Below are 14,952 nucleotides of genomic sequence, written 5' to 3'. Positions count from 1 at the left end.
ATAATTGATGCATGACACTACATTGACTTTGACCATCCGGACTTAGAATGATTGCTAAGTTATGGCGGGTCATGCACTCGTGGTGGCTGCTACTGCTTTGCAAAGTCATTGCCAATGGGTTTCACCCTACCACACTCACGATGTTAGTTTGTTCTGGGCCTTGGAGCATACTGGAAGTCTCCAAGACTAAGACCTCCTACTACTCCTCACGTCATGGTTCAATCCTCTCTAATGAGAACGAAAGATATTGGAATTTCAGGATAACCCCCAAGACTGAGCTCCTACATCATTCTAAACATACTTGAACCTCACTAAGAGGATTCACTTTGGAACTTGCTTTCACCACTTCGAAATCATACTTTGAATCTTAGCTCATAACTTTATTGCTCATACAACTCAAACATAATCATACTTCATTCCCAACAAATCCAATTTATATTTTAAACCAAACAAAAACAAGAAAAGATAGGGTACCAAAGACATGAAGTAGTCGCTTAGCGCATACTCTAGCTAAGCGACTACAGAGTGTTCTCGCACAACGATCCAATTTCGCTGTGCGAATCTACTAACAGTGACCCCAACCTCCAACTCATTCGCTCAGCGACCCAGCTCATTGTGCAAATAAACTCCCAATGATACCAGACCTTGAACTCGCGCTCAACGACACCATTGACTAAGCGAAATTCACCAGACAGTGGACCAGTCTCTCGACTCACTCGCTTAACTACCCCAATGGTCGAATAGAATCACAATGCTCCCAAACCTCAATTACTCGTTCAATGATTCAGCCCGCTGTGCGAATCATCAAACAGAGAGCTAACCTCTAAAACCACTCGACTCCACTCGCTCAACAAGTCTGCATAATTTGCAGCACTAAATTTGCAGAATTACGTAATCTATACCAAGTTTACCAATTCCAACCATTTTTCCCAACTTCTAACCTTCCTAGATTGGGTTATATACCTAAATATACTTAACCAATGTTGTCTAAACACTTCTAACCTCGATCTAAACAAGGAGACTCAAAATCTCACCCAAAAGCTTACAAAAACTCAACTTAGAGACTCAAATTGAATTTTACCATTTATGGTACAATTCCAAGCAACTTAGGGACTCTAACAAGTCCCAAATGACTTACTAAGAACGCCCAAACTGACCCCTTGCACATAGAACCCCAAACTCAAATTTTCACTACCTCACTTCCTTCAAATTGAGTTCTAACACAAGTAGAACTTTATTTCTTTACTAACACACTCACTAACTCAATTCTCTAAAATTCCAAATGTTAAATAAAACCCAAATAAGTTCTTAAACAATCTCAATTCCACTAATTCAGTTCAACAACCCTATCTCACCCTTTTTACTATCTTAAACCTTCATTTTAGACCAAAACCACCAAACCAAGATTTACTCTTCTATTGTAACAGTTTAAGTTTTGGTACAATTCAACTCAAGCACATCAACTACAACATCATGAACACATATATAACAGTCCACACATGATCAAACTCCAAGAGATGAAACTCACTCCCCTTGTAACTCACAATGGATGAATACCTTCTCCGAATGTTTCACGAAAAATGACCACCTCCTTTGAATCTTCCCAAAGAATGAATACCTCCTTTGAATCTTCACAAAGGATTACACACTTTCAACTTAACAACAACAACAACATTCAAGCACATTCCTAGTGAAAGTTCTCGCTCTATGTCAATACACTAAGTTCTTAAAGCCACAACACAAGGGTTACAAAAACTCTAGAACACTTATCACCGCACACTACATATAAGAATTTTGAAATACACTTATTTCGTATGTTGTATTTCGTATTTTGGAATGATAGTCCCAATCTAATCTATAGAGATCTCACTCAAGTATACCTAAAAAAAATCCTTTGTCAACTAATTAATGTGTGATAATCAATTAATGAATGTATAACAGTAAAAAACTTGTTTAAAAATTTTCATAATTGTTCATTGATAATCGATTATCTTGAGTATAAAATTAAGTTTTCTGATTCAAAACGAATTTTAACGCAACCTAAGACAAACAATACATAAAATCAAAGATAAACTGTATCTTTTACATAAATCTACTAAATTACAAAAGCTTTAAAATAAAACAAGTCTTTATCAGGATCTTCATGCACCAAGAGCACTAGACTTAACTTTGAGACATCATCAAAATTTTTTGTCTTCAATTATTATGCTAACGTATATTTTATTTGGTAACATTTTGTACTCTTTTCAAATTTAGATTAATTCTTTTACTAAAAATTATTTATATTTTATTTGCTAGCATGTAACTCATATTTTTTTTTACCTTTATAATTTAGTTTTCTTTATTTAAAATTTGTAACCTACATTCTCTATTTCATGTGTTCATAATTTTATAATTCTAATTATTTTGAAAAATAATCTATAATTTTATTAATTATTCATTATTTTTACATATTTAATATTTTATTTTAACAAATCAAATTAATTGAATTTGAAAAATTAGAATAATAAAATATTTTAAAAAACATACACAGATGTAACAACATTTATTTTACGCGGATAATTATACAAAATATAATACACATGTAAGCAACACATATGATTTTACTTGTTATAAAAATATACATAAAAGAAATTTAAAAATGTTTTAAAGATCATTTAAAAAAAGTTAATATAATATAAGAACAAAAGACAAGTAATTTATTTCTTTAAATCAAATCTGTAAATATTTCAAGGATCAAAATTCAAGAAAAATTATTAGAAACTAAACACAAAATTCATAATTTTTCTAAAGCATAAAAATATATTTATATCTAAATAAATATATTTTAATTTAGTTTTTATAATTAAACTATATATAATATTAATTTGATATATTTCTTAAAAAGTTCAATTCATTTAAAATTTTAATCAAACTGAAATAATATTTAAATAAATAACTTAAATAAAATGTTAAATTAAATTAAAAAATAAATTATCCACTCACCTCCTATCGCATGCTGTAGTGTGGAAACTTCCTTTTCCTCCACGTATTATGCGCCGAATGTGTCGGTCACCCACCATGACACCCACTGACCACAAATTCATCTTTTATTTTCAATATAATAATTTTATATCTATAATACAGTCGGATATTAATTTAATAATATTTTTAAATTAATGTACAAAACTAAGCCAAAATCGTTTATGTAAAAAAAAAATAAGAAAAGAAATTAACATTTGGAGAGAAGAAACTGGTAAATTAAAAGAATAAAGTAATAAGTCATCTTCTACATATAATTAATCTTTTTTACTAAATATAACATACAGTAAAGAATATATTTATTATCTTATTTTTGAAAAATAAATGAAAGTCTATAAAATAAAATAAAAAAGCATTGTATATATATAAGATCTAAAAAAATATAAATATGAAAACATGAAAATTCCTATATTTCTATCAAAACCAATAATATATAATGATATATAAGATAATTATATACATAAATAAACACTTATGGTAATAACCTAGAAATTTATTTGAAAATTTAATGGAGTATTAAGTTAATGAAGTCAGGAATTGTTCCTTTAAAAGTCATTTTCAGACTCATTCTGGTTCATTAACCCAACTCCATTCTCTCTCTAAAAACTCAGAATTCAGTCTTCTTCTCTCTGCCTTCTCTTTACCATCCCCTTACCTTCAACCATTGCATGTTTGATTAGGTGGTGCTCAAGTGACTGTGGCGCAGAGAGCTTCGCAACCATCCGATTAGATTCTCGTTCTTCAGCAGGTAAGTCGTTTCCCCTTTCTCCTCCGTAATTTTGGAACCTATGGCATGCAACTCTACTGGTTACATGTAGCTAGTAATATTCATTTCCATTTCCTCGGTTCATTCTAGCTCTAAGAGTTGTTTCCTATCACTAACTTGGTAAATGTAGGGTGTTGTGCATTTCGCTGTGAGAGGTTCTGTGGAGTCGTTGTTGTGAGCTGTACTATGAGAACCCTAGGCAAGGGAAGCTAGAATACTTCTTATTAGTTAGTTGCATGTATGTGTATATACTGAGTTATGTATTAATTTTGTTATTTGGATTGTATGTTAAGTTCTGAGTAAATGAGATGATATGTATTGGTATGTTCATATGTGAACTGTTGCTTGTGATTTGATTCAAACGTGTTGTGTAACTGCAATTGAGGATGTGAGATGGGTATATTCCAAGATAGCAGCTGTTATGTTGAAAGTAAAGAGGATTGATAGTGTTTTAGGTTATTATAGAGGAAGTGAGGTAGTTATTTTGAGAGTTAGAGGTCAGGGGCTATTGTGGTCTGTTGGGGCAGTCTTAACAAGTGTATTATGACTTGTTTGAGTCACCAAAGTGGTACAAATAAGTGTAAAGTGTTAGAATTGGGTTTGAAGTCCTCAAGTGGTGATAATTGATGTTGAGGAGTAAAAGTTGAGTTATAATTACCTTAAAATTGTATTAAAAGGGTTTAGGAACATCTAGACAAGTTTAATTAGGTGTAAAACGTGAATTAAGGATGTTAGAAATTGGAGAAATGACCTAGAAATGGTAAGGGCTAGTGTGAGTGCATGATTCTGCAGAATTTGTGTTCTACAAATGATGTAGAGTCGCTATGCGAGCTGTCTCAAGGACTCGCTATGCAGAGTCGCACAACGAATGAATCAAACAGAAAGCACCCTCTGCAAGGAGAAGATCCATGGTGGTGCCCTTAGTTGTTTAGAATTAAAGTAGGAGCTCAATCTTGGGGGTCATCCTGAAACTCCAAGAGTCTTTCTTCTCACATAGAGAGGATTGGACCATGTGGTGAGGAGTGGCAGGAGGTCTTAGTCTTGGGGGCTTCCAGTACGCCTCAAGGCCCAGAACAGGCTAACCTCGTGAGTGTGGTAGAGTGGGGAACCCAAGTATTATAAGCCACAATGAGTGCAAGACCTGTCATAACTCGACTATCATTCTAAGTCCGGACGAGTCAAGTTTAAAGTGTAACAAGTTGTGTTAAGTGATCGAGTATATATGAATTAAACTTGCATGTTGTATGGGATTGTTATAACATGATTTTTGTATATCTAGCTCACCCTTCTGCTTGTGTTTGTCTTTTGTTTGTGTGTGTTTTCTGTTGCAATGATCACCCATTTGGATGTGAGCAAAGGTAGATGAGGTGCTCTAGAGCTGGCCTTGGAGGGAGATGACACTGCTTCTTAGCCTAGTTAGGATCCATAGGCTTCTGCTTATTTTGAAATACTTTATCGTGTTAAAGTTTTAAATTTAAAACCATTTTAGGATGACGGTAACCTTAAGACTTTATCCACAAGTCTTCTTCCAATTGTTCTATTATATTAAAATGTGGACTACTAAATTATACAGTTCTATATAATTTGGGTCGTTACATTTATTTTATAAAAATCTATTCGATAATTTTTAGATGACATCAATTATTATATTCATAAATAATTTAACTATAAATAGATTTTATCTTAGTTGAGTTTCTATGAAATCATTATCTCATGTAAAAATCTTTTCTTAAAGTTTATTCTATTTTCCTTTTAAATTTTTAGTCATTTCTTATATGTTTGACCGTTATTACCTCCAACTGATCTATGGTACAGAGATATACAATTCTAACATATCAGAATCTAAAATAAAATAAATTTATATTTTATTTTATTTTTGAGTTAATTTAATGTGATTCACAAAAATTTTAAAGTGAATATTTATTTAGTCGTAGATCATTAAAATATATTCAATTTTCAATTAGCTCTTGAGGTTTTATCGTTAAGCGTCACCCATGAACTATTAGGTACTACCTAAGGATTCAATTCTATGGATTTTTAGTGGCCTGGGTATTGAGCACCAGGCTTCGGCTATTGGGCGTCAGTCTAAGCATTAGGCGCCATTTAGGTTCCTTTGTTTCATTTCCACTGGGCGCCCTTAGTTACAGTGGAGCATCCCAAGATAGGGTTTGTTGGGACAAAAAGAAATTCGTTGAGTGAATTTATGATGACACATGATATGTGTACATACTCAACCTATATTTAAATCATCATCATCATCATCATTATTATTATTATTATTATTATTATTATTATTATTATTATTATTATTATTATTATTATTATTATTATTTATTATTATTATTATTAACGGAACCAAAATGGTTCAATAAATAAAAGATTCAAATATGAGATTCATACAGTATATTAACTACTTTAAAATAAGAAAAATATAATATTTGATAGATATATGTTATTATATAATAGATATTATTATTGGCAGAACCAAAATGGTCCGATTCAAATATGAGATCCATATAGTATATTAACCCAATGAACCTAAATGCTATGAAATATTAATTGTCAAACTATATTTTTTCTACACAAATAAATAATAAAAAACGTGATTATTTATAACCAAAAATATATTATACTAACCTTAAATCCTTAAATACATATATAATATAAAAACAAAGCACAAACTTCCAAACTTATTAACTTTTAGAATACACAAATTTCATAATATTTATTTAAAAATAAAATACTAATTTACCACCAACATAAAGTTTCATTAATATACATTAAAACATTATTATACTTTATGTAACACTCCCAATTTGGGATTGTCACAGTTTACAAAATTTTCAAAAACATAAGAAATGTTTATTTGTCAAAAGGAAACATATGATACTGTTATAAAAATTTTAACACTTCAAAGATTTAAATAAATAAGTTTATCCTTCAGTTCAATTAAGAAAATTAATTAAAATACAACTCAAGGAAATGACAAATACATTATTCCCAAAAAAGTTTCCACGCAAATTCTCGCTTTACATCGATCTATCTTCATCTATAACAACATGCTCTCGTATAACACTACACATTATACAATCATCGCATTCACATGCACCAACACAAACAACAGAGTGATCTAACTGAAACAAGGATACATGACCCACAATCCTCTGATATCACAAGTATAACACAATACAAATCATGCATATAGCACACCCAAATAACATATTATTACCAATCAGTAAAATCATCAACCTATTTACTGAAGCGTAATAACATCTTATCATCCTACCTACTTACCAGTGCAGTCCAAGATCTTTTGCCTACCTACCAAAGCAACACAATAAGGTGATACTGTCTACTTACCAAAGTAGCATAATATAAGACATCTCACCTACTTACCAAAGTAGTACAGTTTATATCATATCCTCATCTTATCATCCTGCCTACTTACCAAAGTAGTGTAGTCCAAGACCCTTCTGCCTACTTACTAAAGCAACGCAGTATAGGATATCCCGCCTACTTACCAAAGCAACACGATTGCTGTTGATTTTGCCAACTTACCAAAGTAGCGCAAACCAACAAAGACACACATCACAACACATCAACCACAATCGGCTCAACATAATTGTTTAATTTTCACAAATCATCTCAACCAACAACCATAATCCAGTCATGCTCAACAAACATATCATACATCATACTGTTAGATCACACATATCTCATTCCCATATCATTTTACATCTCCATAAAGACCACACAACATTTCCACAATCAACAGATGCATAAAAATCAACTTAAGTCATCAAAAACATGCTTTCAGCCTCACGTTACTCGCCCAGCCAATGACTTCACTCGTCCAGCGAGTGAGTCTGGCTCTCCCAATGAATGGTTTCTTCTTATTCAAACATAATCAGATTCAAGCCTATTCTACAATTCCCTCTAACATTCCAGACTTTCTAGAGACCCAAAATTCAATCAACAATCATCACAAATACCAATTTTCTCATCAATATCATCATATTCTCAATCAAATTCAGGGTCTAAAATCATGCACAGATTCTATTTAAGGCATATGAACTGCCCATACTCAAACAAAATCACAATAACACCCAAAATAAGAATCAATAACAACCTTTATCGGGAAAGACAGAGAATAAATGGTACATACATATTCGATCTCACATATTCTCCTAGTGTACAATTAATAATCATGTTCATCATCACGAAATCAACAATTTCAAATCTTCCATTTCAGTATAGCATCACCAAAATAACATTTGACTTATTATGTTCATCAATCATACATAATCATGAGTTTAAACACGAATTACAATGGAAAATAAAAGCTTAATCTCCATTTAAAATCATTCACAGATTCAAAAACCCAAACATCTTCATGAATCAAGAACATGCAGAGTCAAAAGACCAAAGGTTAGCTCCCTTTATAGTTTTCTCCTAGCATGCTCGACAAAACTGGCTTTCGATGGTCATTCCACAAACTCAAACTCCTCATCTACCCCAAACTCAAATCTTCATACCTCTTTACCACTCAGATTCATTTTTCAGACCCTTTCTCAAGTTTGAAACATGCCTTAAAATAGGCTAAGACGCTTTTGAAATGCGTCTAGAACCAACCAAATGCTCAAGCTAAAGCCTTATTTGTCTAAGCTAATTGACCAATTCGCTCAAGCTAGCCTTATTAGTCCAAGCTAATGGACCAATTTTCTCAAGCTAGTGGACCAATTCGCTCAAGCTAGCCGAAAGTGCCTTGACAGTTTTTTCTACCGTCTACGACTTTTCAAGACGAATCTAGCTTTTTTTCCAGGTTCGAGGTAGCTCACCCAGCGAATCATCTAGCTCACCCAAGCAAGCCGAAAGCATCTAAAGTGTCAGATTCCCTTCCGGAAGTGCGATAACTAGTGCATTTTGGTCACCTAGTGAGTCAAAACTACACTTATCCTCTAAAAATCAAGGGTTTACACTTTACGTTTATGTATAATAAACTAAAAATAACTATACTCAGAAGCTGGAGGAAGTACTTTGATTTTTACGAGAATTTTAGAATAAGAGAAAGAAGAACAAATGTGAATCTCATAAGATTCCTTATTTCTTTCTCTGCCCATTTTTCGTGCCATCTCCTTGGGATTATGCTTCCCACATCCATTACTATACCGGTAGTCTCCTAGCATATAAGATCACATAACGCAGTTCATAAAATAAAATAACTTTGAATCAAGAAACTATTTCAAGGCAATGTAGAAGAAATATTACAAGCTGCAGTTTTGTTGTGCGTATCTAATTAATAAATTAAGAAAACATCCATCCAGAAAATATCAATAATCCCTAACCTAAAGCTTTTTATAATTCAACAATATATCATATAGGTAAACATAGAGAATACAAAGGTATGATTGCCTCTACAGTTCCTTCTTAACGTTTCAGCCTCCATTCTCACATCGAACCACTACCCAACAACCGTGCTACCTTTATCGGATCACCACAGGCCACCACGCGAAGTCTTCTTCTCCAACGCGTCACAACCACCATGGCATTCTCCAGAGTCACACCCGTTATCCATGGCAACCTACAGGAAATAGAAACCAAGCCAGAGAACCAAGACGCCGCCGCGACTACCGCCACCAAAAACCACGCTTCTCGCGCACCATCAACAACCACATTGTGTTGTGCCGTGCCACCGCCATCAGCAATCGTGCCACAACACCTCGCGAGCTCCATAAGGTCGCCGCCATAACCACCGTGAGAGCTTTCTCTCTCCTTCGCACAACCTGCAATCAGAACGACAACCAACAGATCACGCCACCACCGCCTTCGAAGTAGCCACTGCCAACGTCCACACAAATCGTGACAACCTCCTTTCATCGTGTGCAAAGAACAAGCAACAGAGCATAACAATTTCCCCCAATCTTCACCCCGTCGTCATCAAACCTTAATTCGCACCACCACCATCAACATCAGAAAAACCCCAATCACAAGTCTCCGCACTCACCTTCTTCACTAGAAACCTCCATTGATGCACTATCACAAAGCTTCGTTCATCACCACCTAGCGCTGCTGCCAACCTTCATGTTCGTCTCCATGGCGCAACCTCGTTCAACCTCAATGAGCGTCGCTCATCAACAACCTCACTTCACTCCCAATGGCCACCGCTTGCTCTTCCCTCCAAAGGCGACGGACTCGCAGGCGAGGTGGTAGTGGCTCCCAGCGGTAGGGTTTTGGCGAACAAAGAGGAAGGCGAAGGGATCTCGTTTTCGGTTTCGAGTTTGGTCACCTTGAGTCTCTGCGTGGAGGGGGAGATTTTGGAGCCGCCTCGTAGATTTGGTTTCTCACGAGAAAAGAAGAGGAAAAGGGGAAGGGGGCGGAGATCCGGGGCACCGTGCAACAGAGGTGGAGCAGCAAGGGCAGTGCAGCCAGGGGCGAGAGTGAGAAGAATGGTGAAAAAGTCTTATGCACGAGAGAGGAAGAAAAATTGTTTCTCGAGGAAGAAGGAAATGAAACACTGTTGCAGGTTAAGTTTTTTTTAGACAGCGGGGTTAAGAGGTAAACAATACTACCTCTGTTCAGCCGAAGCAATACCCACATGTATGCCTTGGTTCTACTCTTCCCGAGGCCTCAGAAAAAAATAAAAAAGAATATAAATGGATATACGCCTCGGTTCCCACCTAAACCGATGCATAAACATGGTTTCACACCGGTTATGAATGAACCGAAGTCATAGACTGCACAGACTTCAAATTTTAGAGACATGTTAGGGGGCAGATGGACTTTTAGACATCGATTGTAGTATCAATCAAGGTAATGTGCCTTATATGCTTCGGTTCCCCTTGAACCGAGACGTATAAGTTTGTTTAAACTACAAAAATACCATCGCATTTTGATAGACTTCAATTTCACCTAAACCGAAATCTATAGCGCGAGTTAAAAAAACAATTTTTTTACTAGTCATATAATCATGAAAAGAAATGATATATATTTCTATGGGGAATATATAAAGTTAATATTATTTTTAGTGTAAGAATTATAAAATAAGTATTAAATACAGGATGATTGAAATACTTTTAATTTTATAATTTTATAATTTTATAAATAATTATATATATATATATATATATATATTTATGGAGAAACTGTATTGTGGTTATAATATTTTTTATGCCATTTGGCTTAAATCCTATTGTAGCATATCTGCATGTCATTTAGATTACTGTCTGGGGTTAGAAGTTGATGTTCGTGTTATTATAATCAAAATTGAAATAGAAGATAGAGGGAAGAGTGATCTTATAGGTTTGGTGGACATCAAAATGAATATTTATTATGATTATATTGTGATGTATTTCATCAAACATTTGTTTTGAATTTTTTTTAAAGGTGAATTATCTTTAAAATCATTTTCTTTAACAATCCATAAAAGTATATTATGTTCGTGATTCTGAACAGAAATGACAAATTTATAAAATAAGACAAATTTATAAAATTGAATTTGACTTATTAAAAGTATAATTCTTGAAGACTATCCCCAAATCTTAAACTAGAATTCCCACAAATTTCTTTCCAATAATTTGAGTAAGAAGATCACCCTGTAACAATTAATATAATTCCACGCTGTTATTAAAAAATAATAAAAACATATTAAAAATAGAATCATAATTAAAAGGATTGTTTTTAGAATATTCTACTTTATCATTAAATAGAAAAGAGTATTAAAAATGTACTTGCATTTAATTCTGTCAGTTTTCTGTGACTACTTTTGGAAGTGAAAGAGTTATTTTGTTCTCCAATTTAATGAACAGTCCAAGTTGGTGACATTTCTTCAATTTATATGCGACGGTTACACTTTCCTAAGCTTACGTTAAGAAACAGAGGGTTCCTCACTCATTTCATGTCTTAGTGTATCTAGCGGTGGGAAGAAAGAAGCACAATAATCTTTCATAGACATTGTTCTGTTTCAACAACTGTGTTCTCCATTTTTGCATAGTTCCTCAACTTCAACAGGTACCATCTTCATGACACTCATTTTTGTGTCTTTTCGCTCACTTCCTTTTATCTGTTTTATCCAATGCTAATGTTGATGTATGTTATGTTTATTGAATCTCTTCTTTTATACTCTTACCTGTTTTGTGTATGAAACAATGACAATATCTTATAACTAGAAACTCTTTTTGTTCCTTTATTTTTATCGATTGTCATTTTTATTTGTTTTGCTAAATGTTGATGCATATTGATTCTTTTCATGTTTCCTTACTGAATATGGGTTTTAGAAGAAAAAAAAGTGATTTTCTGAACATTTATAAAGCCATTGATATAAAAGAGAGAACTATAAGAAGAACCATACTAATATTATGGTTTGGAATGATTTGTATTTCCGTGTAAATTTTCTAGTAACTTATTTTAATAATATTGTTGGTGCCAATGTTTTGTAAGAGAAAAATAGGAGAATGAATTTCAATGGAAATACCGTGAGTACTGAATCGACTGTGGCAGCCAAAGGAAAAAGAGACGAAGAAAAGACTGTGTCTGCTACTGACATAAATGAAGATCTCAGTATAGAAGTTTTCAAAATTTCTCTGCATGAAACTGAAATTCATCCCTTAAAGAGAAGACTAATTGTTCTTGATATAAATGGATTGTTAGCGGCTGTAGTTTCTTCTCCACCAAAGGATCGCAAACCTGATATAACCATTGGAAGGAGAGCAAGTAAGAATGGTTGTTCTTTGTTTTTTATGAATTCTGTTTATTATGCTAATTTTGGTTATGTTTGAATTTGATTTCAGTATTTAAGAGACCATCTTATCTTGATTTTCTGGAGTTTTGCTTAGAAAAATTTGAAGTTGGCATATGGTCATCAAGATTAAAGTACTCTTCTAACCACTTGAGTCTATTTTTCTATTTTTTTTGCCTCCATTTCTTTTTGGGATGTTTTGTTGTTAACCATTAGCTTTTAGCACCAAAATTTATGTTTCTTTATATTACAGGAAAAATGTTGATAGAATCATTGACGGTTTGATGCCATTTTTGAAAAACAAATTGCTTTTCTGCTGGGTAAGTATTTATTAAATGGTTCTCTGATTAAAGAAATACCTCTATCAATCTTTGTTTTAGTGAAATAATGTAGAGCTGAAAGGTTTGAAAATACCATGTTAGAAATTAACAATAGAGGAATTGCATTAACTCTGCTATAGAAACTATAATCTTTATGAGAGTGATGACAACTGCCATAATCTACTGACGGATTCCCTTTTCACTTTTGTCACTTCTGATTTTGTATTTTCTTGGCTTCTGATGTGCAGGATCTTTCTTATTGCACTGAAACACACTTCAAGACTCTCGAGAATAAATATAAAAATGTTGTTTTTAAGGATTTGAGGAAACTCTGGGATAAGCATGATCCTAATCTTCCATGGAAGAAAGGGTATTACAATGAATCCAATACTTTGTTGTTGGATGATTCTCCTTACAAGGCATTGCTGAATCCTGTAATCAATTTTAACTCACTTTTATTTCCTTCCGCAGCTTTTTATATCAACTAATTACTACATTTTTCTAATCTTTTGTTCCAATTCTTTTGATCAATTATTCAGCCAAACACTTCGATTTTCCCTCATACATTCTGTTATCATGATGAAAACGACAGCTCTTTAGGTAAAAATTTCTTTATAATATTTACTTGTATATAGTAATGAAAACATATTGAGTAACTTCTTGCTTGAATCTTTATCCTGAAATATTAGAAAGAAGAACAATGTAGTTTTGTAATCCGGAGAATGTCAAGATGATTTTTTTTATATAGTTTATTTTAAAAGATATAACCAAGTAGTCATTTGTTAATTCAGAATAAACTTACATTTAATGTGATGAACTGTTTGTAAAATGAGTCTTTTTTGTTTCTAACATTTTTTTCATAATTAACCAAAATTTATTGAAAACAATCGATTTTAGTGTCTTAGTTTACAAGGTTTATAATTTGAACATGATGGATTAACAGAATAATTCATGACAGCTGAAGGAGGAGAGCTGAGAGTATTTCTAGAAGGCTTGACAAAAGCTGAAGATATGAGAAAGTATGTTGAGGAACATCCCTTTGGCCAAGAAGCCATTAGTAAAACAAGTGATTCTTGGAACTTCTACAGTCAGGTCATTGAGAGTCTATCTGCAGAGAAAGCAATGTCTGATTTGAAGAGAAAATGAAACAAAAGGGTCTTCTTTTTGTCCTTAAACATTTTTGTTTTGATCTAAACTTTCTTTGAATATGACGGAAGATTTTGATTTAGATTAATGTTTCTGCTACAAAACAGGATGCTATATGTTATTATGGAATTGGAATGGAGTTTTTTTCCTGCAAACTTCATCAATCATCGGATATGGTGGCTGAGATATTGTTTTGGAAAATACTATTGGAATTTATCAAACTGTGTTCAAATATGTATAAGTTTTGTTATTTGGAAAGTGAAAATTTTTAGGTGATTTTTTTTTAATATTTTAAAGGGCAAAACAAATTTATCTTATTATGTTATTGATTGGTGCACTGGCTACATCACATACTTTTTTATATTCCAATTAATATGATAATGAAAACTTTACTGGTCTTTTTTATTTTGTATTGATATGTATAATTCGAAATATAATTTTATATTTTGAAACATATAATTTGAAATATAATTTAGAATGCATTTTTTATATGGTATTTCAAAATGAATAGTCCAAAACTGTGAGACCTTGGAAAATTAACACTGCAAACCTCTGTCAAATCAAATTAATGCACCCACGTCATTGCTCAGTATCATTAAAACGCACTCACATTCTCTGCCGCACGTCTGCCATGTGTCAAGTTGGAACATTCTGAAATCAGTAGTGGAAGACAGGTGTCCGCGTGTGAGAGAACGTCCGTTTGACATGGGGAAGAGAACTGAATTTTTCTGAAACACTCCTTCCCATTCTCTGCATGCACTCTTCTTCTTCCTCAAAACTGATTTCTCATTTCTCCACCTTCTCTCTAGAACCATTTCACCTTCTCTCTACTGTAACTCACCACCCTCTTCTCCGATCACGTTTCAGAGCTGTAGGAACGTTCCCTGCGTCGCGAGCTCCATTTTGGACCGAACAGCTTCAGATTCTGTAACCGGTAAGTTTCCCAACCTAGACGCTCGTTTCTG

At 33.3% G+C, this 14,952-nt stretch overlaps 1 protein-coding gene across 1 annotated transcript; it reads left to right on the top strand.

Moving 5' to 3' along the window:
* The first annotated feature begins 3,973 nt into the window (after positions 1-3,973).
* LOC124846218 (putative FCP1 homology domain-containing protein C1271.03c) lies at positions 3,974-14,086 on the top strand. Its single transcript, XM_047323435.2, has 7 exons — positions 3,974-3,986; positions 12,224-12,496; positions 12,574-12,655; positions 12,775-12,841; positions 13,090-13,275; positions 13,381-13,441; positions 13,800-14,086. Exons 1-7 carry the CDS (start codon positions 3,974-3,976, stop codon positions 13,985-13,987), a joined length of 870 nt encoding a protein of 289 aa, XP_047179391.2. The 3' UTR covers positions 13,988-14,086.
* Positions 14,087-14,952: the final 866 nt, after the last annotated feature.

The sequence above is a fragment of the Vigna umbellata genome, chromosome 4 (genome assembly GCF_029865625.1).
Source record: "Vigna umbellata cultivar VRB3 chromosome 4, Vumbellata_1.0, whole genome shotgun sequence".
NCBI classification, from domain to species: domain Eukaryota; kingdom Viridiplantae; phylum Streptophyta; class Magnoliopsida; order Fabales; family Fabaceae; genus Vigna; species Vigna umbellata.
The sequence above is the reverse complement of the archived record's forward strand: the minus strand, read 5'-3'. Positions and strand labels throughout refer to the sequence as shown.

Bases quoted from the DNA above. Each gene is read 5' to 3' on its own strand.
- LOC124846218 (XM_047323435.2), top strand. The intron at 13,276-13,380 runs GTAATCAATTTT...TCAATTATTCAG, and splicing joins ACAAGGCATTGCTGAATCCT to CCAAACACTTCGATTTTCCC. The intron at 13,442-13,799 runs GTAAAAATTTCT...AATTCATGACAG, and splicing joins TGAAAACGACAGCTCTTTAG to CTGAAGGAGGAGAGCTGAGA.